The following is a 25,554-nucleotide window of genomic DNA, read 5'->3' as shown; positions in this document are numbered from 1 at the left end:
TCCACTCCCTTTTACTCCACTCATGCCTTTTCCAGCCCGGGAAGTCTCAGTCTGCTTAGTTAACCTTCTTCTAGAAGCCTTTCTCTACATTTCATCATCCTCTTGTCTCTTTGCTCTTTCTAGCTCTGGTGCACAGCTGTGGATGGGGATGGGAGACAGGAGAGCCCTGCAGCAGCTTTGTCTGATGGAGGCACACCATGACCTCATGCATGGTGTGATCTCCCTGTCCTCATGTGCCACAGGAGCTTTGCATTAAATATCCGACATCTCACTCACAGTGGATGACCATCAGTTCTAAGGTCATCACTGTATATAAAACCTTAGGGTTTTGGGAAGGTATTGGTTTTAGGTGGGGTTGATTTTGGTTTTATTTCTCCTCTTCATTTTACAGGTATTAGGAGGTAATTTCATCTTTGATGTTTTCTGGTCAGTTAGTACCACATGGCCCATCTGCAGTCCTGTGCCACCACCTTTCATTTGCATTTTCCTGAATAATATAGTAGCCTTTTGAGATTTTTTTTTTTTGTTATATTATTAATCCTTTTTTTTTTCCTAAATTATTTATAGTATGTTGAAAAGCACCAACGCTAGCAGTGGTCCCTGCGGAACCCACCAGCAAAGTACATTCATTGAGTTAGCTGTTCATCGATCCCTTATCTTTACTTCAGTGCTTTACCCGTGAAATAATTTCCTCTTGTCCCATGGCAGCTTTGCATTCTTGAAAGCTTTTCCTCAAACACCTTGCTGAAAGCCTTTTGCAGTATATTTTGTCCCCAAACTTCTGTTGTTTGTGGATTTATGAGACTTACCTTCATTTTACACAAGCCATGTTAATTCCTACCCATCACAGCAAATTTATCCATTGTTCATTGATTCTTTATTGTTTATTCTGTATTTTGATACCTATCCATCACACGTGTCTAAGTGCCAGTGTCACCAGAATACAGTTCCCAGAATATGTCCATACCATTAAAAAAAATTTATTTGTATAATTTGTTACACTTTCCACTAATCTGGTTCCAAAGCAATTTTATTCAAGAAGTTAGATGCTTATTGTTAATAGTTCAGCTGTTTCAACCTCAAGTTGCTATAGAACTCCTGGGCAAATGCAGTCTGGTCTGGGTGATTTGTTACCACTCATTTTGTCAGATGTTTTGTAGCCTGTTCTACTGATACTGCAATCTGAGGCAGATCCTCTGAGGGTTCTTTTTGCCTGAAGAAAGATCTTAGCACAAGAGTTGCCTCAGTGTAGAATATAGATGCAGAAAAATTGTTTATCTTATATCAGCCTTCTGAAACTGCATCAATGTGCATGTCTGGCTAGTTTGCTCAGGCCAATCTGTAAAGCATTCTTTCTTCCAGTGAGAGAAGAGAAATTCTAGAGACCACCAAATCTGTTTCAGTCTTTGGGTCCTAAGGGATGAAGTTTATTTTCCCTTACAGTTAGCAAAATGAAGCAGTGCAATGTGGTCCTGGGTAATTTTAGGATCACTTGTCTTGTTTGACAGTATATGGAATCAAGGGGATTTTTGATGACCCTTCCATTTCTGCTCAAAGAACAAAGGGGAAAGTGGGCCACTGTCAGCTACCTCAAAGTCCTTCAAACATTGTAATATTGTTCTTTGTTTTCCTTTCTCTTCTTTCCACACATGAACAAATTTAAGCATCTTTCTTTATCTGTTTTATTGCCTGGTAGATGTAAATATTTGAGAAGCTGCTTTTCCAGTGCTGATCTACAAAAGGGAGGAGGGATACCCCATGATTCCCAAAGCAGCACTGTCCAGCCTCAGTGCCAATACCAGGGCACCAGGGCTAGGGAGAAAGCATGACTGCAGAGCACTGTCCTGCAGGGTAGGAGCCTTTGCCTTAGTGACAGTGACAGCAGGCCACATTCTTCCTCCAGTTCTGCTAGAGTGTGTCTGTGCCCCTTATTGCAAAGACAGAGACAGCAGATACCTGCATTTTAGCAGTGTCTGCCACTGAAAAAACACCCTTAGAAGTGTTCCCTTGCTGCCATCGTGTGGTCCAGTGAATTGTTTCCTGCAAACCTGCTTGTGTTGGGAGGAACTGGGACTCCCACAGCTTTCTGAAGGCAGAGGCATTGGGAAAAGTGGTCTGAAAGTGGGAACAGGATCATTTACCTCCCCTTGTTTGCGATCTCTGTTCAGACACAGCTTATGATTCTCGATTCAAAGTAATTTTTTAGTTTCTAAAGTTCTTAGTTTTGGATTGAAATGAACTCTTTGCTGTGCATGCTTAATGTTCAGATGCTGCTCCTGCTTCTGTTCCTCTGAGTATGAGAAATACTGTTTGTTGTGTTGCCATGGACTGTTCTTAGGACTGTGCTTCTGATTTAAACAGACATACATGTACAGTAGTGCTGTAAGGAATTTTCTTTATTTTTATCCCATTACTGGCCACCTACTTTTCTTCCCCATTGAGATGGGCCTGGGAAATGCCTGGCTTTGCATGGCAGTGCAAGGGAAATATGTGGAAATGCAAGACTTGCAGATGGTGTAGAGAGCAGGCTTCTCCCACCCCTTTCCTGGCAATCCTCTTGTACCTTGATTCTTTTACAGCAATTGCAAAACTGATCCCTGATGGATGAGAAAAGTTATGCCCAAGATTAGGTTAAAATGAGTGGCTGATTTGTCAGTTCAGAGTTTCCATTGCAATTTTTTCTGTCTGCATTAAGATAGATTGATTTGTGCATTAATCTGCACAAATTAAAATGCTTCCTAGAATATTCCTGTGAGTAAATTTGGTATCTTAATAGAAGTGAATTTCTCCTAGATATTCAAGAGATGATCTTTTTCAGGTGTTTGCATGGGTATTTGTGTAGCTGCCCATAAAGCATCTCAGGGTTGGGTTTTTTTGGCAAAATTTTATGTAGCTGTGGAAGACTCCAGCTAAAGCAGTGTTGTCTTGAGTTCAAATGGGAAGAAGTGGTTCCTTCCCAAGCAAAAACAGAGTTTATGTGTCTCAAGTATTGCAAATTTTTATGTGACGTATAAGAAGATTGGAAAAAATGTTGGGAAAGGTGAGAAGGGAGCACCAGATAGAGCTGGAGTGATCACAGAATGGCAGTGGTTGGAAAAAACATCTGAAGTGATTCACTCTTAAATCCATGTGCTGAGCAAGAGCTGCACACAATGCACACTTGCTGTTTCAGTCTGGCTGTTCATAAAAACAGCATCCTGTGTCCTGTCAGATAAACAAGTAGCTGGCAGATAAACACGGTTGTATCAAGAGGTTTTTGGTGCCAGGTTTTGGGTTGTTTCTTAACTGTTGGGCATTCCTCTGTGTGTCATCAACAAAGAGAAAACACAAGGTGCAAACCAGTACTGGATGTAGTGGCACAGTGTCTATCCCCTTGGAGCACTTGTGTCCCCTGAGGGCTACAGGCTGTTCCTGTGTTTCACCAGCTCACCTGCCCTTTGTAGCACAGCTGCCCTGAGGTCAAGATCTCTGCACATTGCAACCTGTCACAGGAATCAATGACTTGGGGTAGCTGCAAGCCTGTTCCTGTGCTGTGAGTGTCCAGCATTCTCACCTCCCCTCATGGTGTCCTGTCATTTGTTTAGCCTGTGGTGTCAGACGTAAGGGGGCCACAGTTGAAGTTTCTGGTTTAGTTTACTCCATTAGTTTACATATATTTGCTTGCAATATGAAAGTCCTGCCTAAATTGTCTGTCCATGTTATTTCTTCTGCCAGTGAGCTGGAGACATTTGTTGAAGACCTGAAGAAGGACTCTGCTGCTTCCAGCAAGGCAGTTACACTGAAGGATGTTGAAGATGGAGCCTTTCTTTTGCGTCAAGTGGGAGAAGCTGTTGCTACCCTGAAAGGTATGTACTTTTCCTTTTTACTTGTGTTTCTTTTCCTTTAACCACACAGAACAGTTTTGCCTTTGATCTGGAGGCATTAACTTTCAAAAAGATTTAAAGCTGGGATTAGGGAGCATGCTGCATGGCCCCTGGAGAGAGATAGACATTCAAGTAATTGACATTCACCCAATCGTCTTTTACTGCCCAGGGCTCTCATAATTTCCTCCTCAGCCTCACAATTGTTTTCCTTGCAGGAGAGTTCCCCACATTGCAGAACAAAATGCGAGCGATCCTGCGGATTGAGGTGGAAGCTGTGAGGTTCCTGAAGGAGGAGCCCCACAAGCTGGACAGCCTGCTCAAACGAGTGCGCAGCATGACCGATGTCCTCACCGTGCTCAGGAGGTGACTTTTCTTTTCTTTTCTTTTCTTTTCTTTTCTTTTCTTTTCTTTTCTTTTCTTTTCTTTTCTTTTCTTTTCTTTTCTTTTCTTTTCTTTTCTTTTCTTTTCTTTTCTTTTCTTTTCTTTTCTTTTCTTTTCTTTTCTTTTCTCTTAAAGAATTTCCTCAAGCAGGGCTGAAACAGCTTTTGGGTTTGTGGTCTCCCCCTCACCCATGGCAAATGTGAGAAATTCAGCTTGCTTGCAGTATTTATAGATTAATCTTAAAGCCTTCTCAAGGGAAATCAAATTAGCCTTTGCTGTGCTCCGTGCAGTGAGTCCAACAGCCTCAGTCACTGAGATCTCACAAGTGAGACTAGATGCCTCTCAGGTCAGCATTTCCAGATCTGGGAAGTGCCTGGATGAGAGAGCTTACAGTGGCAACAGTCTCATACCTGAGCTAATTAACTTTAGGTGTTTACAGCAATTTAAACTAACAGAAACATTCTCTGACACTGAAAGGTTCATTCTCTAAAAGGTAACAGTAAGAAATAAAATAGGAAATTAGTGTAAGTGGGTAAAGTTATTCCAAAATTTCTGAAAGAATAGGCTTCAAATTCTTTTTCTCTTTTTTGCAAGGAAGATGCATTAGAGAAAGCAGAAATAGTAGATAAAGATTAATGTCCACTAAGTGCCAGTGTTTATCCATGTTTGTCAGAATATCTGAACAGCAAATAATTGCTGATTTAACTCAATGGACATTGGGTTTGATTCCTGCTCAAAACTGCAAGTGGTGGTGGTCTCAGTTTTAGTTCAATTACAGGAAAATGTAAATCATGAGCCTGTTGTCACTACCATTATTGTAAGGAATGTAGTGTTGCCAGTGTTTCTATATATTCTGGAGCATATGTAAAATGGATTTGGCAATACTGGCAGATGGATAAAATGGTTTATGTAACAGGTTTTCTAAGAGCCATTTCTTATTTTTCCATGCAGGCAAATGTCTATATCCTTTCATATTAGTTTCTTTTCTTAAAAATTATTACATTTATTTCCTGTCTTGCAAAGAAAAATAGAACAGTAAGCTATGCATACCAAAGTTTTACCAAATTTTTTGCAGCAAAATTGCATATTAAGCCTCATAAAGTCTGTTTCAATAATGGGAAAACTCATGGCATTTGATGGCTTGCAACACTCAGAAGCTCAGACATTTCACAGCTAGCTGCCAGAAATAGTTGCTTCTTTATGTCCTCAGCTCATCCTACCCCACACTCTTGACAGGAAAGACCTTTATGTGATGCAGAACCTTCATTTGAAGCTCTGTTTTGACAATGTGCCAGACTGCTGCCTCTCATTATATGTAGCTTCACTTTACTGTGCTTCTAGTGCAGGAACATCTTATTTAGCTAGATACATTGTATACAGTTTAATCAACTGATTTTCATTCTCACTCTAAAATCATCCCACTGTAACTCCTGGTTTGGTGAGAAACTGCCAGTACATCACTGAAGGTTTGTAAGCACCTTAGAAGGCAAAACCATCTGAGTTAGAGTAGCCTCTTTAAAATTCTGAGCTCCTGGCTCTGAGAGAAAGCTATAAAATCATACAATTGAGGGCATCAGGGAAATAAAAAGCCACTATTTTGATTGTTTAGATTTTGGTGCTTTTTCTTTGCAAGAGTTGATTGTTGCATATTGCTCCTGACTGGCCTGTGTGCTCACCCTGTGCTGTTGTGTTCCATTTGGCTGGGCAGACACGTTACAGAAGGACTGCTGAGGGGTGTGGATCCATCCCAAGCCGTGCAATACTCTGCCATGGAAAAGCCCACTGCAGCTGACATTCTGAAAAACCAAGAGGAGCACAAGCCCACGCAGGGACACACACAGCAAACCCTCCCAGCAGTCCCATCCGAGTCCCAGGTGTCGTCAGTCAAGTCAGAAGTCATCCCCTTCTCATCCATGACCGTCCACCACGTGCAGAGCTCTCCTGTTGTCATGCACCAGTCCCAGCACTCGGCAGCCCTGGTGCCCCACGCCCAGGGCTCTCCCTCTGCAGGCTCTCACAGTGAAGCTGTGCCCACATCTGGCCACCCCTCAGCCAGCCCAGCCCCGCCAGAGCCCACGGCAGGAGCCCAGCCCACAGCAGCCACACCAGCAGCACAGGTCTCTGTCAATGGCAACACCATGCAAAGCCTTTTCATTGAGGAAATTCACAGTGCAAGTAGCAGAAATCGAGCTGTATCAATTGAGGTACGGTGTATTCCACTCAACCAGCTGTCCTCTCTCTGGGTCTGAGCTCCCAGTCTCACTCTTGAGGCTGCAGGTGGGACTTTTCAAATGCATTGTGGGGATTTATGTACTTAACCCCTAATTGCACTGTACTTCTGAAGATACCCTCTGATTTTGTCCCTGCTCATTGCAGAAGGGTTGGACTAGGTGTCCTGTAAAGGTCCCTTACTACCCAAATTATTATATGATTTTAAATGCAACAGAAAAATTACATGTAACCAAAATTAGGTAACTGTGTTTTTAAAATTATCTTTATTGAAAAAAAAATCAGATAAATTCTAAAATTTATCAATTTTAGAATACCTTATTTTTGATCAATAGCATATAATTCTCTGGCAACACTTGCATACGTGGATTTCATTCACTCTTTAAATCTCCATATCCCTTACTATGGAGAAGTAAAAGTGAAAGAGTGTGAAGCTCCATTGGTTTCCAGTGGGAAAACCCAGAGGTGAACTGCTGTGGCTTATTAGAGACAGGCACTTTAATCACCAGTGTGATGTAGTAAGGCAGAGACCCAGATTTAAATTTGGCCTTTGTTCCTTTAGTGAGCAGTGCCCACTGTCAGTCTGCCATGTGTTTGTGTCAATTCTAGCACAGTACAAGTCAGAACAGTGTGCAATTACTGTTCATGTATTTCCTTTAGTTGCTGACTAGAATTGAAAGAATCTATCCATACTGACCTGTAATGTTTACACATGGAATTTATTTTTAAGTAAGTGATCACAATGGAAATTGGGAAAATAAATAGATGCTTTACTGATTTTGTCTAGAAAGCTGAAAAGAAGTGGGAAGAGAAAAGACAAAACCTTGATCACTATAATGGAAAGGAATTTGAAAAGCTCTTGGAAGAGGCCCAGGCCAATATAATGAAGTCCATTCCTAACCTGGAGATGCCTCCCCAGCCAGCAGCCCTGCCTAAAGGAGATGCAGCAGAAAAGTTAGAAGTGTCAGGTAAGGTTTGCTAGAGTAAATGGGGCTAAAGAATTGCATATCTGGAAAGGGGAGGTTATTTTTCTTACCTTCTAGAATGTTTTCAGTTTATAGATTGCTGTAATCTTGAGGAAGGACAAAACAATCTCTGAATACACAAAAATGTGCTTTAAAAAGCAGGAATAACTTGCTGTGTATGGATAGAACAGTGGTAAAAACTGGCAATTGCAAGGAAGATCCAGGTTAGGCATTAGGAAAATATCATAAAGATAAGGCAAGTGAAGCACTGAAGCTGCATGAGGCAGTGAGGAGGATGGAAGGTCCCCATTACTGGACAGAATGGTTTAGACTAGCACTGAACTAGAATTACATAGGTAGAGCTACTTAGAGGTAGCAAGATGGTGAGATGTCCTTCCAGTCCTATTTCTTTCGCCATTTAACATACAAATCCATGTCTGAATTTATTCAAAATCCAAGGAGCAAAAAAGATGCCTCAGCCAAACCTTGGATTTATCCCATTAGCCAAACACACTTCAGCTGTAAAATTGTTACCCAGCTGCATATGCAAGTCCATCCAGCTCAGTCTCTGACAGGCAATTGCCGATGCTGTGTGTGGGGAGCACAGAACCCAGCTGCCTTCTGCAGTCTGCTAGGAGTAGTCCAGCACCCCCATGGGATTTCAAAGGGAATGTCCAAATCTCCTCCTCTTCATATCCATTTTGGAGCTTTTATCCAGCAATTCCTCTATACTTCTACAATTTGCTTCCTCTTGCTGTGGCAGCAAGCTCCCATCTTGTGAAGGAGCTTTCGTTCATCTCTTTTTAACTGGTCTCACACCAGCTTCACTGAGTTCCCCATAGCTCTAATATCCTTCAATTTGGCAAACAACAGCTCTTCATTTCCTTCATAAAATCATGGAGGCAGTGGATAAACCTTTATCATGTCCTGGAGCTCTCCTGGAGTGGGAGTGGGCAGCTCTCCTGCCCCACAGACTTCAAACTCTGAACTTCCAGCCTTTCTGGTTCCTCCATCCAGGCCAGCTGCTCCCTCCCCTAGAGGCTAGATTAATTACCCTCGTTTAACCCCACTTTGTCCTTCTGGAGGTCAGAGCTGCCTGCTGCACTCAAGGTGTTGGCATGCCAACGTGGTAAAAAGCTGAAAAACAATGCCCTAGGGGCTGTGCAGACAAATTCATATAGAATTTGGAAGGAGTGTTTTCAGATCCAGCATTTTGTTCTGGGTGTACCTTTGACACTGCCAAGTTTTGTCTTCTTGGATGTTTTGCAACATACATGTTTAAAATAAATTCTGTTGAACCTCATAAAATAATTTTAGAATTCTGGCACCCTTCAGTGAGATTACTGGCTATCAACACTATTAGCTTGTATAATGTGTGGCATAAATAGAAGAAGTCAGTGAAAATAAGTACCATATGGGTGCAGTGAGCTGTGACATCTTAAAAAGTGCAGAGCACAGTAACTGAGAGGTTTTTAAGTTGCATAGTTAACTAATCCACTTCTAGAGTAACAATTTTGCACAGTGTGCAGCCAGCAGATTTGAGAACAAGTTTTATGAGATTGAGACATTTGCCTTCTGTTGTGCATAATGAGTCCTGCAATAGTAACATAAATACAGGAACAGCAAAACTTTCCCTTAATATCTGATTAAATATCTCACATACCATTCAGTTCTTCTATGACAGGATGAAAAGTTCAGTTCCAGTCTGCTGCAGACTTGAAAAGTGAGCAGCATAAGAAAAGACAGACCACCTATGTACCAATACAATATGTAAAAAAATTTTTAAAAATTTGGCCATAAATGAGCAGAGCTCATTGGCTCAGCTGCAGAACCCAGAAAGATCATGTTGCCAGATTGTGTTGTCTCATCCATTCTCCACACAGAACCTCTCCCAGTGAAGAAACTCTTTTTGTCTCTGCAAAGCACAAAGCAAAGTAAAATCACACACTTTACATGGTTTTCCACATGACTCTGTAAACATTTCTTTAATGTCTTGACTAAGACATGGTATCAAGACTGTTCCACGAAAAATGTTATTTTTTTCCTAGCATGTACATTAGAAATTGGTCTCCTTCATCTCTCTTTGTGCCTTCATTTGTGAGAATGCCCTGATTTTTGCAAGTGGTGAGTGATCAGTAACTTCCATTAAAGAGAGTTTATCTGACTGCAGAGTCTGCCTCAAGGCAGGCATTATTATTTTGAAACCTTTTGGATTTGTTTTGGTACAAGTAGAAGTCTTGTGAGAGCAATTAGTTCCCATCTCTCTGTGCCTGTTGAAAAATTCTGCAGTTTAGTGAAACACCTGGTGACAAACAAGTCCCATTTTGTTCACAGAAGTGCTGAGCCCTTTGGCACCAAAGAAGGTTCCATAATGTGAAGGTTTTGTTCATGGGCAGTCTCAGGCTTAGTGAGTTAAATTTGTTCATTTACTCCTTTCTCTTTAAATTTGCCGGAGGGAAAAAAAAAAAACAGAATAATATCTTCCCTACATTTTTTTCCTCTTAGGTTTTTTTTTTCCCTTCCCATTTATATTGGGGAAATATAATTGCTTAGTAAATAGAATAGAAATCCACCTTTGAAGTTTTATGTGCAGCCTAGTGTCACTGCACTGACATGAGCAAACCCATGACAGCCTCTCCTTAGTGACTCCAGCTAAGGGATGTGAGAGGGATTAGCCTTCAATAACCAGTGCACCTGCCACACTCAGTGGCAGTATTTCTTGCCTGTGTTTTTATCTCCCATTTTGAGGATGGAGATGGATGAGTGTCTCAGAGATGTGAATGAGATGGTAGGAATCATGTTTTCTTTGTGCCTTCTGTGTCTCTCATCCAACCTTGCACTTATTAAGTGTGAGGAAAAACTTGGAATTCTTGCAATCAGGGTCACTACCAGTTTGAGGGTAATGGGTTGTGCCCATTAAAAGGAGTAGGGATTTGCAAAAGCCCTACATCATAGTCTGCTAAAGACCATCTTAGAGAATTACTCTGATTTTACAGCAGAAGTACATCTGATGTAATTAAAAACTGAGTGGTGTGTGTTGACCAAAGAAGTGGTCTAATGTAAAGTGCATCTGGAAATTCACTCCTCTTGCAATCTGGCAAGTGAGTGCCAGATAACCAGGGAGGGAGATAATACAACTGAGCATTTCTTTAAGCTTAAGCAGCTTCAAAGAACATTTGAGCTAAGAAGGAAACAAAGATGAGACTGGGTCAGACAAGGGCTCCATCCAGTCCCCAGGGCTAGCTGGAGTGTTGGAGGAGCCTGACAGAGGCCCAGGAGTGGGCAGTTATGCAGTAATTTCCCCAGAGGGAACACTTAGCCCTAAACAGCTGGGTAATCCCAAAAGCAGGATGTTTTGTCTTTCTGGATTATATTTATTCCAGCTGTTTATATAACGCTGAGTAGCTGCAGAAAGGTCATTCTTTTGCTCTTGGAAACAAACACTGTAAACAGCAGTGTGAAAACAGAGGCTGTTGCCATATTTATGATGCTTACTCTGTTAGCAGAAACACACAGGGACAGGTCATGAGCTGGGTCATGCTGCTTCTGGAAATAATGCTGTCCAGGGACAGCTGGTGGGGCAGCATCCTCAGGGGCAATGCCAGTTTGAAACTGCTCTTCTCTAGGAAGACTCTCCTCAGAAAGCAAGGACTGGCTCTGCTTGGCCTTTGCATTTGGTATTTGGATCTTCTTGGCTTAGAAAAACATGTGTAGGGCTCTTATATGGTAATTCAAAGGCAAAACTCTGCATTCCTGGAGTTATGGCAAGTTAAGTGAAAACAAATGCTCCCTAAGAAGAGGAGCAAGTGCAGTTGCCTCTGGTGATCCCCTGCCCTGCTCAGAGATGAGAGGACTCGCTGAAATGCAAGGGTGGCGTCTCCAGATTACTGCTTGCATTTTCGCTCAGCATTTGTGTGAACTTAGCTAGGCTGTGTCCAACTATGAGATGGACAGGACTCTTCAGCTCCTTGCACCTTGCCTGCAGCACCTTCCAGGCAGAGCAGAAAGGTGTGCTGGTTGCTTCAGAATTGCTGAGAGCAATGAGAAGCCTCCAGGTCTCATTGTCTCCATGTCAGTGGCCTTGCTCTCAAAGGAGGCTGGGGGGCCCTGTCTGTAAGAGGCACCCAGAGCCTGTGCCTTACCTGCTCCTGCACACTGTGCTCTGCTCTCCCACTTGTACAGCAATGGCTACACCCACATACAGTGGCCTAAAGGAGAGGAGTTTTGCTGAAAAATTCTGGGGGAAGTGATCTGGTTTCTCTGTGCAAGGACAGCACTGTTTACTTTCATTCCAAGTTACATTGAATACCAAGTGTGATTCTGTTCATGCATTCAGCAACAGAATCTTTTTTCAGACATTTTTTTCCTTTCCAGTTGAGGCAGGTATGCAAATACTGTTTTCCTCTCCTTGCCCTATGCTTACTTTGTGCTGCTCTGTTTACTTGCAGAAGAAGCTGCTGATGGAGAGCAGGATAATGAGAAGCTGAGCAAGTCTCCACCTCCTCCACCTCCACGGCGCAGTTACCTGCCAGGCTCAGGACTGACCACAACCAGATCAGGAGATGTCATCTACACGGCCAGGAAAGAGGCTGCTGCCCTCAAGGTTTGCTGATTCACACTCTAGGCAGCCAGACTCCTGAGGAGAGATGGGGAAAGAGACAAGACACAGGCTTGGGCCTATAAACCACAAAATAAGTTGAGGCAGAGCTGTGTCCTGGAGAGCTACTGAAACTGCTCACCAGGATGCACTTCTGTTAGGCCAAATGAGCAAGTAAGATTTGATCAGTTCTGTTTACAGGAGTCTTTCTGCTCTTATCTCCTAGCAATGCAGCAGGCAAGTCACAGACTGCTTTCATTTAGAGTGGTAAGAAGATTAAAAATAAAAAAAAACAAAGCATGCCTTAAACAGATGGGGAAGATTGGGTCAGATTTGAGAGTGTTTTTACAGAAATGTTGCAAATTAGTTTCTTTGGGCTTGTTTTCCCCATCTGTTCTGGGGAAGGAAGTGGTGGGAAGTCCAATTTAGGAAGCTTTTTAATCTGTGAACATATAATCACATCAGCAATATTGGTTGCTTTTGAACTGATGAAGTAGCAGGAGGAGGGGCCTTGCAAGAGAGGAGTTGCAGTAGTGCTGAATTTTGGTGTTTACTTTGCATCAGGAGGGCTCAGCTGTGTTATCTGTCTGTGCTTTCTCATCCCCTTGTAGGAGTGCAGTGAGGATGCTGGGCAAACAGCACAATCCAAAGCCCCTAAAGAGGACCAGGCACTGTCTCGGAGCACAGGGCATGCTGTAGCACCAGCTGCAAAAGATGAAGAGGAAGAGGAAGGGGATAAAATAATGGCAGAATTGCAGGTATGCATTCCTTTTGGGTTGCACATGAGGACACGTGTGCCCAATATCACTTCTAGGGCCTCAGTGCAATTTCCAGCTCAGAACATGAAGAAAAGTAGGTCTGCTAGCCTCACCTGGTACCACTTTGTTGCACTGAGTGGTCACTTTTTGGAAGTACTACCTAATTTTGTCCAAGAGGTCTGGAGCTGAGACAGTGGTCAAGAATGCAGTAGCTGCCACTGGAGAAGCCTGCACATCCAAATGGGACAAGTAAAACATTGGTGTGCATTTCTGTGGCTGTCCCTGGCCTAGTGTTGTTCACTAGTACCAGACTGGTCAGGTGCTGAGAGCAGTCATGTGTGCTGTCCTTGGTGGGAACAGAGAATAACTGAGTCTGCTCCTGGTGGGCTGTGCTATGCTCCAGAGTTTCCCAGTGTTTGAACACTGAGACATTGCCCATTCCCTGGGGTGTAGGTGGTACATCACTGTGCCAGTGGCATGGAAGGGTGCTCTCCTGCTGGTCCTTCACTTGGCATTGCGTAGGACAGTTCACTTCAGTGATGAAAATGCTGCAGTAAATGCCAACTGTTCCTGCTACCATCAGCTTCAGCTTCCCAGGGGCACCCTCTGCCATGCCCACCTGAGGAAGGGAGATGTGGACCAGCCTACCTGGCTATTACTTCTGGTAGTTTAGAGCACTGTCACAACATGAGATGATCCCTGCTGTCCACCTGCCAGCAGGAGGGTTGGTGCTGCCCAGGGACATTCAGAGCACAGGAGATGTGGGCACTGGGCTGTAGCTGTTAGGTCTGAGGGATGCACCCTGCTCCTTCCCTCAGCTCCCTCCCACCAGTGCTGGTTTGCAGGAGTGAGAGCAGCAGTTCACCCTTGTCCCCCCATGTGCTGGTGACCAGCGAGGCAGCGGGGCTGGGGACACAGGGGCTGTCACAGCATCTCTGTCTCCAGGAGCAACCTCTGCCTTGCAAGTGGGGGCAGTGAAGTGGAGGTTAAGGTATGGAAAGGGGGCTGAGGGAAGCTGAGGAGGAGAAATAGGCATGGGAATGGCATTCAGCAGGGAATGGGTGTTTAAATGCTAGCTTTGGGAGCTAGCAATACTCATTTCAAACCAATACCAAATACCAGCTATATTTTAGAAGCTAACAGAATACCATGTTTTAGAAGGGGCAGATTGCCTGATCTGAGAGCTACAGGCTCATTAGTTTGATGTCAGTCATAGGCAGAATGATGGAAAATGAGATATGGAATTCAATCATTGAAGAACTAAAGGACAGACATAAACAGCTATTCCAGTGAGCACAATGTAATGGAACAAAGACAACAACACTCTTTGATCAAGTAACAGGTTTGACTGCTTCAACTGAGTTGAATACCTGTAAACATTTTGGTAAGGCATTTGATCAAACATTATACAAGATTCTTATAAAAATCTGGCACCTCAGAGTGTACCAAAAAAACCCTATTGCAGCATAATTGAGACCTGTCTGCTTTTGAAATCACTGACCTTGATGCAGGTGTTTATAGATGGGCCTCATAGGGAGCAGCAACAGGCCCAGTATCTCTCTGTATTTTTATCAAAAGCCTGGAAATACATTTAAAATCCTTGCTGTGTAAAATCATCTTAGTTCAGATCAGTGAAGTATGACAGCAGAGACATGATAGCAATCATTTAATGGTCATAATGCTTTGCTGAATAAAAAGTCACATGAAGAGCAACAACATATTGGACAGGCCACAACTGCATGCCTTGGAAAAAACAGGAGTTGCAGTAACAAGTTGAAAGGAGCTCCCAGGTCAGTGATGTTGCCACAAAATTGTGTCTGCTTCAGGAGTAGATGTGAAAACATGGTGTGTTTTTATGTCTGTGTGCAAGATCAGTGAGATCCACACTGTGCTGCTGCATCCATGACTAAGTATCCATGTGCCTCCCATCTGAAAAGTCTGTTAAGAATATGAGGGTTCAGAAGAAACTTGAGTGCAACATGAAGATTTTTAATGTAGCCGGAAAAGGCATCATAATAATCAGTGGCTGTGGCACAAGCTATTTGGAGACTATTACAGATATTTCAGAACAAAGGTGCTAATAAAAATGCCAAAGGGAAATAGCTTTTTTGACACTTAAATTCTGAAGGACTTTGAGGATGTTTTACTCAAACCCACATCATTGGTCTCACAAATGGGTAAATTGGGGAAAAGTCCATATCCCCTATTGTGGGGAGCAAGACTGTTTTTTCTAGTAGTTTCATGTCATCTTAGGTACTCTGGTCTATTAACACATACAAACAGGATGTAATGAAAAATCCAGAAGGAAGTCTACATCCTGATTTTTTGCACTGGATTTTTTCTGTTATCCTTTTCTAATTTTGCATAAACATGCAATACTTATGAAGAATACAGTATTTAAAGAACAGGCCTGATTCTAGGCTGGGATCAGGGCTATTAGTTGCATGAGTTGCCAGGAATCAAATTTCCCTACTGTATGGTACAACAATGGAATCTTACTGCGTGTCACGGTGTGCCTGACTCCTGTGAGCACTCCCTGCTCTTTGCTGTGCCCTGCCTGCACTGCACAGTGATAGTGGCAGTGGTAGTTTTGCTCTTCCAGATCTGGGAGCCAGCTGGATAGAGAAACTCAAAGGAAGTGAAAGGAGGAGAGCAGAATAAAGGCTGAAAAGTCTGGGCCATGACCTGGAGGATGTGGGATGTATGATAATGAGTATATGGCTCATTATCAAAGACTGTGACAAAGGCACATCTCCATGTTTAAAGTTTTAATTACAGTTTGTGTGGGAGAAGTGGAGTTATGTAACTCTTGCATTATCAGCCATGAGGAAATAGGTGCTGCCACAAGCCCCAAGTTTGTCATGGGCTTCCTACTTGAGTTTGGATAGTCTGTAGCACCTCTGTGGGTCTCCATTGTCTGCAAATTCAGAAATCAAGCTTGTCCTCCTTACAGGGAGCACTGAGGTCAGCATGATGGTAAAGTCTTGAGAGGCTGGAAGGGATGCCCTGGTTCTCTGAGTCTGATAGTCTGAAATCTCTATTATTATCTCATGGGCTTATAGAAAACATTGTTGAGCTGTGACTGTTAAAAACAAGTGCTCTCTTTGTAGTTGGTCATCTCCAGATATTTCTCTGTTAAAGTTCTTGGTCTCCTGATAACCTGTAGTATTTATTTCCTAGGCTTTCCAGAAGTGCTCTTTTATGGATGTAAACTCAAACAATCATGCTGAGCAGTCCAGAAATGATACACATGTTAAAGACATAAGGCCTGGGACTTTAATGCATCACAAGGAAAAGAAGGTAACAAGTGGCAATTGTAGACATGCCACCCGGTCTTGGCATAACCTTCTTTCCTTCAAAACTAATCTTACATCCTGTGTCCTGTTCTCTTTAACCCCCACACACCACTGCCCAGCAGTTTCCTTCCTTCTATCTCTGTATGGCTCAGAAATGCTCATACAGAGCTCTGTATTAAACTGTATTTTGTGTCTCATCGGCAAGACTACAATGGTTGCATGAAGCTTTATAATTCTGTGACATCAAAAGAGGATCTGTCAGTTTCTGTCAGAGATGCTCATACTACTTAGAACATCCTTCCCCAGCTATTCTGGTGATGGATGGTGAAGTATCTCTCCTAAGTTTGAGGGAAGTTAATGGTTCCTCTCAGTCTCTAGAGCCTACTGAGAATGTGTGCTTTATTTTGTTTCATTTGTTGGTTCCATAAGTAGTTGTTAGATATTCAGAAATCCCATTCAGTTTATTGGATGACAGAGTCAAAGTGGATGGGAGGAATTTGCCCTTATGCTGAAGGGCAATGCCCAAAATTCAGTCATGGGACTGAGAAGCGGTGCTGTGTGTCTGGGGCTGTAGACAGGTCAAGGTTAAATCTCACAGCTGTGCCTGGACTGGAGTTGCCAATTGAGTTGATTTGACCTAGCATGCAGCTAATGTGCAGGACAAGAAAAGGACAAAAGTACTTCTGCCCTTGCAGACCTCTTTTTTATGTATAATAATAATGAGTTGCATCACTGCTGGGTTAGGGGGTTGTGCAGGCAGGACAACCTGTCAGCCAAATGCCAGTTTGCAATGAAGGTGGGTATGGTGGGGAAGGAAACACAGCTCTTCAGCACAGCATTTCAACCTTCTCGTGCATTTTGTGTGTGTGTGCAAATGCTGCCAGGTCAGGACATTGCACTCAAGGACTCGTGTTGGAGCTGCCCAAACAGCAATTCTGGTCTAAAGCTGCAAACAGCTGCCTGGGTGAGGGTACAGGTCCCTTGGTATGAAGGAAAAAGGACAAACTGTTCTGTGTCTATGACAGTGTTACAGAGGAAAAAAAAGTGTGAATGCATCCTCATTACTGCTGTTGTCAGGATGAGAAGATCATATTGTTACATGAAATCCTGGGTCATCACTCAGGACACTGCATGTCCTGTAGCACAAACATTTCTTTGAAAGGTGCTGCCAAGTATTTGCCATAAACTGATATTTATTTGAATAACACAGAGTCCAGGAAATTAAGGTTAATGAGATCTGGTTTTGTAATCTGATGTGACAGAGTGTTTATTGGCTTTAAATATGGAACATTATGGTCACGATAAAATCATTGAGGAAATGAGTTTTATTGTGGTTTTATTTTTTAGTAGAAAAGCGGAAGTTCCTAAAATAAGACACCTTGTACAAGGACACTGTGAGGTGTTTCACTGGTGCTTGGAACTAGAAGTGGAACATGCTAAAAAAAGATATACAGTCAGCATATCCAGAGGCAGCAAGTGCCTTTAAGTAGCTTGGCCTAATTCTGGGGGGTCTGACGTGTTTGGGATGGGGAGGTGCTGAGCACTGAGCAGGTCAGGGCCTGAGGGGATCACAAAGTGTTTGGATCCCAAAGTGCCTCTCAGCACAATGCACAGACTGTCAGCCTCCCACTGAGTCCTTGCTGCTGTGCTGGTTTGTGTGAGAGCTCTTCCTCACCTAGAAACATGAGGAAGCAGCTGTTCATCTTTGTACTGCTGAACAAGCCTTTGTGGAAGTGACTCTGGTGTATGAGTGACTTTCTTGCTTCTGTGTTTTGATTGTGAGTAAAGCTTTTCTGTACAATCCTCCAACAGTTCATAAGAAAATGTCACACAAGGTGTAGAAACCAGACCTGGTGAAGCTCTGTATGCATGGGGTGTGCATGCACAGCCAGCCTGGGCATTTCTGCACTGTCACTCATCCATCTCAGTTGGGAGAGCAGTGCTCCTGACTGTTCTGCATGTCTTGATGCTCACATGAGTATAATCTGTCCTTCTGCTGGGTTAGGAGTCAGCTCCTAGTCTCAAGCAAGCAATGTCAGCATTGTTGGTTTTGGTTCACTGCCTTCAGGCATTTGAGGCCAAATTGCTTTCCTTCTTGGTGAGCTGTCTTTTGACTGTAGATTTCTCTCTTATTCATTGTCCTGGTGTCTCCTCAGGTCAGTTCTACATCCTCATGATTTGTGTTCTTGCCCTAAGTTGTCACTAGCACTTAAACTAAACCCCGGAGAAAAGCCTGGTGTTAGGAAAACAGCATTTCCAGGGGTCCTCACTTGCAAATAAAGAAAAAAGTCCCCCTGAAGTTTCATTGCTGGGAATAAACATACTTCTTTTGAGCCAGTGGATGACCTCTCTGTTTGGTGTTTGGTATTTCTGCTGTTAGTGAATGTAGCTCAGTGTTTCATTCTGCACTTCCACAGGCACCACAGGGTGTCACTGGTTATTCTGATGGAACACTTCTAATGCAGCAAGGATTTAGAAGTGCTCAGACTGTAATGTAATTGTGATGGAGCAGCACTGCTCAGGTGTGACAAACATTAGGAGGAGCAAAATATAACTTGAAAATCAACTTTTACTGGTATAAAACATCCTTTCAAGGCAAGCCAGACTTGCTGTCAGCCCTTTATATCAGCCTCCCTTTGATGTGTCCCAGCAGAATGTGATCAGATACTGTGAGACTTTGAGCTTCAATCTTATAAAAACATGGTGGGGCTGGGGGGGTTTAGCAGGAAGGTGAACAGGTCATGGAGCACTGTGTTGGAAATAAGGTAATTAATGTGCTTATGCATCTTCTGGAGGCCTTGTTAAAACAAGGTAACATCCCATCCTGACCTAATGCATAGCACAAAGCAGTAACATCGTGCACTGTTCTGCCAGAATTTGGAATTTTGCCCTGAAGAAAGACAGGAATCAGATGACAGCTTGAGCCATGTCTCTGCAGCAGTAAATGGAGTGGTGAGTTCATGAGGTCTGCGCTTCCCCGAGATAATCTGGGGGAAAATAAAAGTCCTGTAAAGATAAAAGCCCTGAATAACTGAGTAATCCAACTTTCCCCCTTAGGTGTATGGGGCTACAACAGGATCTCCCACAGATAGTGACCATCCTAAAGAGAAGAGGGAAGGGAGAACTGAAGAAGAATTGGGTTCTGATTCATCCAGTACAGCTGACAGTAAAAGTGGCTTTTCAATGAATGACAGTCCTACACTTAGCAAGGGTTTGTTTGTAGACAGTACAGACTATTCTAACAAACACCTTCAGAATATGAGCACAAACCTGTCTGGTGTCAGTTTGCCAGAGGAGGACAAACGAAGAGGGGCTCAAGATATCTTAGGATCACATTTTCCAGCCACTGAGACTGGAAAACAGAAGCCAAACTACAGACTGTCGAGAGATGCTCCCCAGGGTGAAGCCTTGCAGAGCACAGGCAAGCCCATGCCCATCAGCAGTGCTGCCCCTCTCCTGAGGCACATGCAGGAGGCTGCGGGGCCTCAGCCTTCCTTGCAGGAGCAAGAAGTTTCTGCAGGCAGCTACAGTCAGATCGTGCTGAGACCCAGAGTGTCCAGAGCAAACAGTGTGAGCAGCACTGAAGAGACAGACTCTCCAGCCAGCTCTCCAAGTGAAGACACCCCACCCACAGAAAACATTGCCTTCATGATTACTAAAACAGCTGTCCAGGTGCTCTCCAGCGGGGAGGTTCACGACATAGTGAGCCGGAAAGGAGGAGATGTGCAAACAGTCAACATCGATGCCAGGAAGGATGTGGCATCAGAGAAGGGCATCCCTGAGAACACAGACAGTGAAGAGCCTGTGGTGTGTCTGGACAAAAAGCCTGTCATCATCATTTTCGATGAACCCATGGATATTAGGTCAGCCTACAAACGGCTTTCTACAATTTTTGAGGAATGTGATGAGGAATTGGAAAAAATGATGACAGATGAAAAGATAGAAGAAGAAGAGGAGGAGGAAGAAAATGAAGCACATGAAGTCTCTGAGAGGCAGAAGGAAGAGTCACCAGTAGCTAATGACAGAAAAGCAACCACAGAGCATTCTGCAGCTCATGGTCTCCAGGGACCATACCTATTTAACTTTCAGCCTGACTCTGCAGAAACCAGACCTCCAGCAGAGGAGGAAAACACAAAGACAAATTTTAACAAATACCGTCAGATCTATGGGCTAAACACAGAAGCAAACTCAGACTCTGCTGATCAGTTGGGAAGCAGGCAGGATTCGAAGAAAAAATTTAAATTTAAATTCCCTAAAAAGCAGCTGGCAGCTCTGACGCAGGCAATACGGACAGGAACCAAGACTGGGAAGAAGACATTGCAGGTTGTGGTCTACGAAGAAGAGGAGGAAGATGGGACACTGAAGCAGCACAAAGAAGCAAAGAGATTTGAAATTTCTAGGTCTCAGTCTGAGGAGAGTGATAAAAGTCCTTCTGGGAAGCAAGAGGGCCTCTCTGGAGCTGCAGCGTCCCTGTCCAGGACTGATGAAATTCGACAGAGTACATACAGAACGCTAGACAGCCTTGAGCAGACTATAAAGCAGCTGGAAAACACCATCAGTGAAATGAGTCCAAAACCTGTCCCTGAAAACACATACACCTCTGAGGGAAGCACTGTCCCCTTCTCTGCCCAGATAGTACCAGAGACCCCATCCCGAGAGCATGTAGTGCTGGATGAGAGCCTTGCTGGTGCAGAGCCCCCTGCATCACTCCCAGCCACTTCACGTAAGGTACCTTAGTCCAAGAAATCAAACCTCCAGCTGCTTTCTAAAATCTGCAATAATCACCATTAAACAAGACGGTCTTGTGATTTGTTTGCTTCCTTTCAGGTGGCTTGTTTGGGCTCCCCACGAGGTGTCTAACAGCTAATAGACCATTGGTTTTTGGGGTTTTTTAAAATCTTTGCTGCTGATTGGTGATGGGCAAATGCAGGGGAGCTGGGTCGAATAATCCGCTGTGTGAAATGACAAGTGTCACTGACATGAAATCCAGGCTGATCAGTAGCTGAGCAGTTTTCTCCATGTGATTCTGGAAATTAACACCCGCGGTGTGAAGCTCCTGAACTTTCCCTGCATGTAGTACTGTGGCTTTTTCAGCGCATGGTGTGCAGGCCTCCATTCAGGCACCCTGGCACTGACCACACCTTCTTGTCTCCCCTCCCTGCCCCTCCACTCCTTTCCGCAGGGCTCCAGCGCTGCCTCCCAGACCAGCCGGATGCCAGTCCCCGTGGCTTCAAAAACTAGACAAGCAAGCATGGAGAAATCAGGCAAACAGCACAAGCTGCAGGATCCACGCCAATACAGACAGGTAGTTTTACCCTAAACCCAGTGTTTGGATGGACATTTCATGTTGTTTGTTTATTTAAAAACACCAGTAACTGACTGTGATTATACCAAATATCAGATGCCTGAGGTCAAACTGGACATCCTGGATCCTGGGGGCATGACAGTACTGATCTTTTCACCATGCTTGTGCATGCATGTCTGCAATAAAACACCTGCTGCTTTTTTTTTTTTTTTGTTTGGTTGGGGTTTGGGTTGTCTGTTTATTGGGTTTGGCTTTTTATTTTTTCCTTAATTTATTATTTTTATTTTTTTTTAAACTGTAGTGTTCAGCTGTGATTTTAAGATGTCAACTACCTGTTTACTTTCCATTTGGTTCATGTGGTGGTTCTGTAGGAGAACTGGGAATGTCTTTGCAGGAAGCCCTGGACACTAACCCGTTGGTGTAGGTGGCGGTGGGCGCATTAACCCGCGCGGCATGGCCGATGTAGTGCCTGCTCTGTAACACGTAGGTCGCGCCTTCTCACAAAGCTCTCCTGCCTCTTCCTCTATGCACTCTCCCTTGGGCACTTTGGGTTTTCTACCAGGTCCAGTCCATGGCTGCAGGACTTAGCTCAGGCCTCGAACTGTTAGTTCTGATTCTCTGCAGGGCTGTTTTCCCAGGTCCTGTTGGTTTATCGTGTTACTGGCTTTCTGACAAACTGTCTCCTGACGTCTTTATTTGCAGGCTAATGGAAGTGCTAAGAAAGCTGGTGGGGACTATAAGGCTACTTCTCCTACCCTACCTGCTTCTAAGATCCCAGCCTTTTCTCCCACTTCTGGGAAAAGCAGCTCAGCACCTGCTTCTAGCGGTGACAGCTCTAACCCTCTTAATCCCCCTACTAAAAGCTCCATTCCTTCCTCCTCCCTTCTCGCTCCTCAGACAGGTCGCATAACTTACTCTACCTCCCTCATCCCCTCTGTCTCTAACGGCTCCTCCAAGTTTCAGAGCCCCACTTACCCAGGGAAAGGTCACCACCTCTCGTTCTCGCTGCAGACTCAGAACGGCCGACCACCCCCTCCTTCCTCCTCTACCTGCCCGCCCTCCTCTGTCTCCCCCCCTTCCCTGAGCCAAGGTATGAAGAGCATCAGGACAATCCACACCCCTAGTTTCAACAGCTACAAGGCACAGAACGGGAATGCCAGCAAGTCCGCCCCATCCACGGTCAAGGAGCCATCCTAGAGGCTAAGCACAGCACAGCTGCCAGGTCACCGAGGCTTTTTGTTCATAGAATCCGCAGCCAATATTTTAACCAGGGAATGTAACCATTTTGTTGTATTGCTGGAGGCTTAATACTAATCACGTGCTAAATACTCAATTACTACACTAGACTAGAGTGAAGCTTTTTGGAAAACAGTTGCTGTTGTAATGATAAAAGAGCATTTTCTTTCTATAGGAAGCAGCACCTCTTAAAAAAAGTGTGAAGGTGTGTGAGTGAACTTGACTGCGTGTGCACAGTGGTGTACTGAGCATGGGGAATTGTATGGTTAAAAATTTACTAAGTTGTTTTGTATAAAGCTATTTTTCATTATGAGGTCTAGAAGTGAACAGAGATATACTAAAGTGTGATTATATTCAACTGTAAAACTGAAACTAAAATATTTTTCTTTTATTTTGGTGTTATTTAGCTTTGTTACAGATTTCTATTTTTGTCAACAAATGTCATGGTTCCTTTCGAGATCTTTTTGCCAAAACATTTTGATACTATTGTAATGTACATTTGAAAGTAGTATGCTGGACAGTAAACCTCTGCACAAGAAACAGAACAAGACTGGTCTAATGTGTGTATGAGGCAACTCAACTTATTGCACTGCCAATCAGATTATATTTAAGAATTTGACAGACAAGGAAAAAAATAAATTGTTTTACCCATATAGATAGTTGCTGATTACTTTTTTTCTTAGCTCAATCCACCCTTTTTCCTTCATTTTTATTTGACTGAGACCTGGTAGCCCATTAATGTATTGCATTGTGGATTTTAAAATGTACACTTCAGTACTGTTCTGTATACTGGCAAACTTTTGTACATATCTATAAATATCTATAAATAAATAAATAAATACTGTATGTGGCTGGGCACATAGAGTAGTTTTACCACACCAAAGTTAATTTTTATGCATGCTTAAAATATATATATGGGATAGGGTTGAAAAAGATGGATATCAGTTAAATAGGAGAAGAGAAAGAAACTTGCATAGCTAATGGTTTTGTAAATAAATTTATTTGTATAACACCAAAATGTAATATACAGAACTATGATAAGCAAAGATCTTTACAAAAATAAAGGGCTGCATGCTTATATATTTGTATTTTGTCACTAGTAACTTTTCGGATGGGCTCAATTGGCTGTTCAGCTGTTTGCCTGAGGGTGTTAAGCCATCAGGAGAAAACCTGATTTGATTTTCCCTAGATTAAAGCCATACACGGTTATTCATTTCAAAATGGGGTCTTTCAAATTGCTGTCAATAAAAGCTTATTGCTGAAACTCCAAGTTAGAAAACCAGCAAGCAAAGGAAAACCTTTGAGTGATTGAATGAGGTATCAGCCCTTCCACCTTGAGGTATTCCTGGTTTTATTTCCTGTTGTGAAAGGGGAGGTTTCCCAGAAGCATCATTCCAAGGCGGTGCTCTCGGAGGGTGAGAATAACCCTGAGCCTTCCTCAGGAGCAGAGCACAGTCTGCCTCCAGCAGGGGCAGGTGCTGCCATCCCCTGCTCTGGCCCGGCACCAAAGGCACTGCCCAGCACAGAGCTGAGCCCAGCTCAGCAAAGCAACGCCTGAGGCAGGGCCAGAGCACCCACACGGCCCCTCTGCAGTGGAGCCAGTTCCCTTCCAGCCAGGGCAGAGCAGTGGGGCTGGTGGCTCCAGGGCCTGCTCTGCTCTCTGCTTGCTCACAGATGGAGGATGGCATTCCCTGGCTCCAAAGGGAGCCTGCCTGTCCCAGTGCTGCAGCTTGTTACCAGCTCCCCGTGCCACAGCACACACACAGAGCACAGCTCTGGCTACCCTGCTCCCCCCTCACACAGCCAAAGTGTCACCTCAGGCTGAATGAAGGACTGAACACTTCTGAACAAGTGACTTACTAACAAACAACTGCTTGTCTGTAGTGACACAGGAGGTGTCCCCAGGAGCCATGGCAGGGTCCCTGTGGCTCTGGCACTGCTCCCACAGCTGCTTCTCAGAGCCTCTGCAGGTGAGGGGCTAAGCAGCACATTCTCTGTATCTGGCTGAATTCAGATATGGACAATGGTTGTGTAATTAACCAATGACCCTGCACAGTCACTGGTGTGCACGGGCAGCAAGGCTGTGCTGTGCTCACTGCTTGTGCTGGTGATATGAAGCTGCCATCAGGCAGTGAACTCTACACTCACTCGATGCCTCAGCCACACTGTGATCTGCCATTCTGGTGCACCTGCTCAGTGCTGGGGTGCAGCACCCCCAGAAACAACAACAGGCTCAGCCAGCTCATAACCCACTGCACAGGCAGCACTGCTGGTGTCACAAGTCAGGCAATGCTTATTCCTTCTCCATCCTGCTTGTCCAGCAATGGCGTTATCAAACACAGGCAGGGAAGAGCTGTACACAGGCTGCTGCTCAGCAAAACCATCAAGTTTGTAAATAAATTCCTTGGACACAGAAGAAATCAGAACTGGACACTAGTGAAGAACACAGCTTTCCCACTGCAGACTGGTTATGAAGAGCAGTTTTGCTGGAGGTGGCTGCCACTGAAGTTTGGGTCAGGCCATGGGACAGGTACCACTGCAAACTGCTCTGAAATCCAGCAGTGAGGCAGCTGCTCACTGAAGGAGCTCAGTCAGAGCCAGCCAAGGGCTTCATAGCAGAGTGAGCATCATCTCTGTGTCAGCCAGTTCCTCCTACAGGGAGGGACTGCAGCAAAACCACACAAGCTGACACAGCACAGAGCCCCTGCTCTGGGCACGACACAGGTGGGAAGGCAGAGCCAAAGGGGGTGCATACAGCAGGAAAAGGGAGCGATGCGCAGGACAGATGAAGTGTGCAGGGCCAAAATCCATCTGATCCCCACTGAAAGGCAGCCCTTCCTGCAGGCTTACAAACTCATGGATTCAATAGCAGATGGTTTTTTTAAAGTCTCCTGACTGGGAGCCACAGGTACCTGCACCACATC

The 25,554-nt window shown here is 44.1% G+C and overlaps 1 protein-coding gene across 10 annotated transcripts in view; it reads left to right on the top strand.

Moving 5' to 3' along the window:
* The window catches only part of KIAA1217 (KIAA1217 ortholog), a 355,251-nt gene extending 331,541 nt beyond the window's left edge, over positions 1 to 23,710 (top strand). For 6 of the 10 annotated variants that reach the window (XM_059469976.1, XM_059470003.1, XM_059469967.1 and 3 more), the window contains 11 exons: positions 3,715 to 3,845; positions 4,079 to 4,226; positions 5,953 to 6,448; positions 7,261 to 7,441; positions 11,887 to 12,041; positions 12,647 to 12,793; positions 15,974 to 16,093; positions 18,964 to 19,041; positions 19,147 to 20,817; positions 21,272 to 21,394; positions 22,097 to 23,710. In XM_059469976.1, coding sequence (XP_059325959.1) covers positions 3,715 to 3,845; positions 4,079 to 4,226; positions 5,953 to 6,448; positions 7,261 to 7,441; positions 11,887 to 12,041; positions 12,647 to 12,793; positions 15,974 to 16,093; positions 18,964 to 19,041; positions 19,147 to 20,817; positions 21,272 to 21,394; positions 22,097 to 22,591 — 3,745 coding nt within the window. In that variant the 3' untranslated portion in view covers positions 22,592 to 23,710. The remainder of the gene's footprint in view (positions 1 to 3,714; positions 3,846 to 4,078; positions 4,227 to 5,952; positions 6,449 to 7,260; positions 7,442 to 11,886; positions 12,042 to 12,646; positions 12,794 to 15,973; positions 16,094 to 18,963; positions 19,042 to 19,146; positions 20,818 to 21,271; positions 21,395 to 22,096) is intronic. The other 4 variants (XM_059469995.1, XM_059469985.1, XM_059470051.1 and 1 more) reach the window with 4 other exon arrangements.
* Positions 23,711 to 25,554: the final 1,844 nt, after the last annotated feature.

The sequence above is a fragment of the Ammospiza nelsoni genome, chromosome 1, assembly GCF_027579445.1.
Source record: "Ammospiza nelsoni isolate bAmmNel1 chromosome 1, bAmmNel1.pri, whole genome shotgun sequence".
NCBI classification, from domain to species: domain Eukaryota; kingdom Metazoa; phylum Chordata; class Aves; order Passeriformes; family Passerellidae; genus Ammospiza; species Ammospiza nelsoni.
The sequence above is the reverse complement of the archived record's forward strand: the minus strand, read 5'-3'. Positions and strand labels throughout refer to the sequence as shown.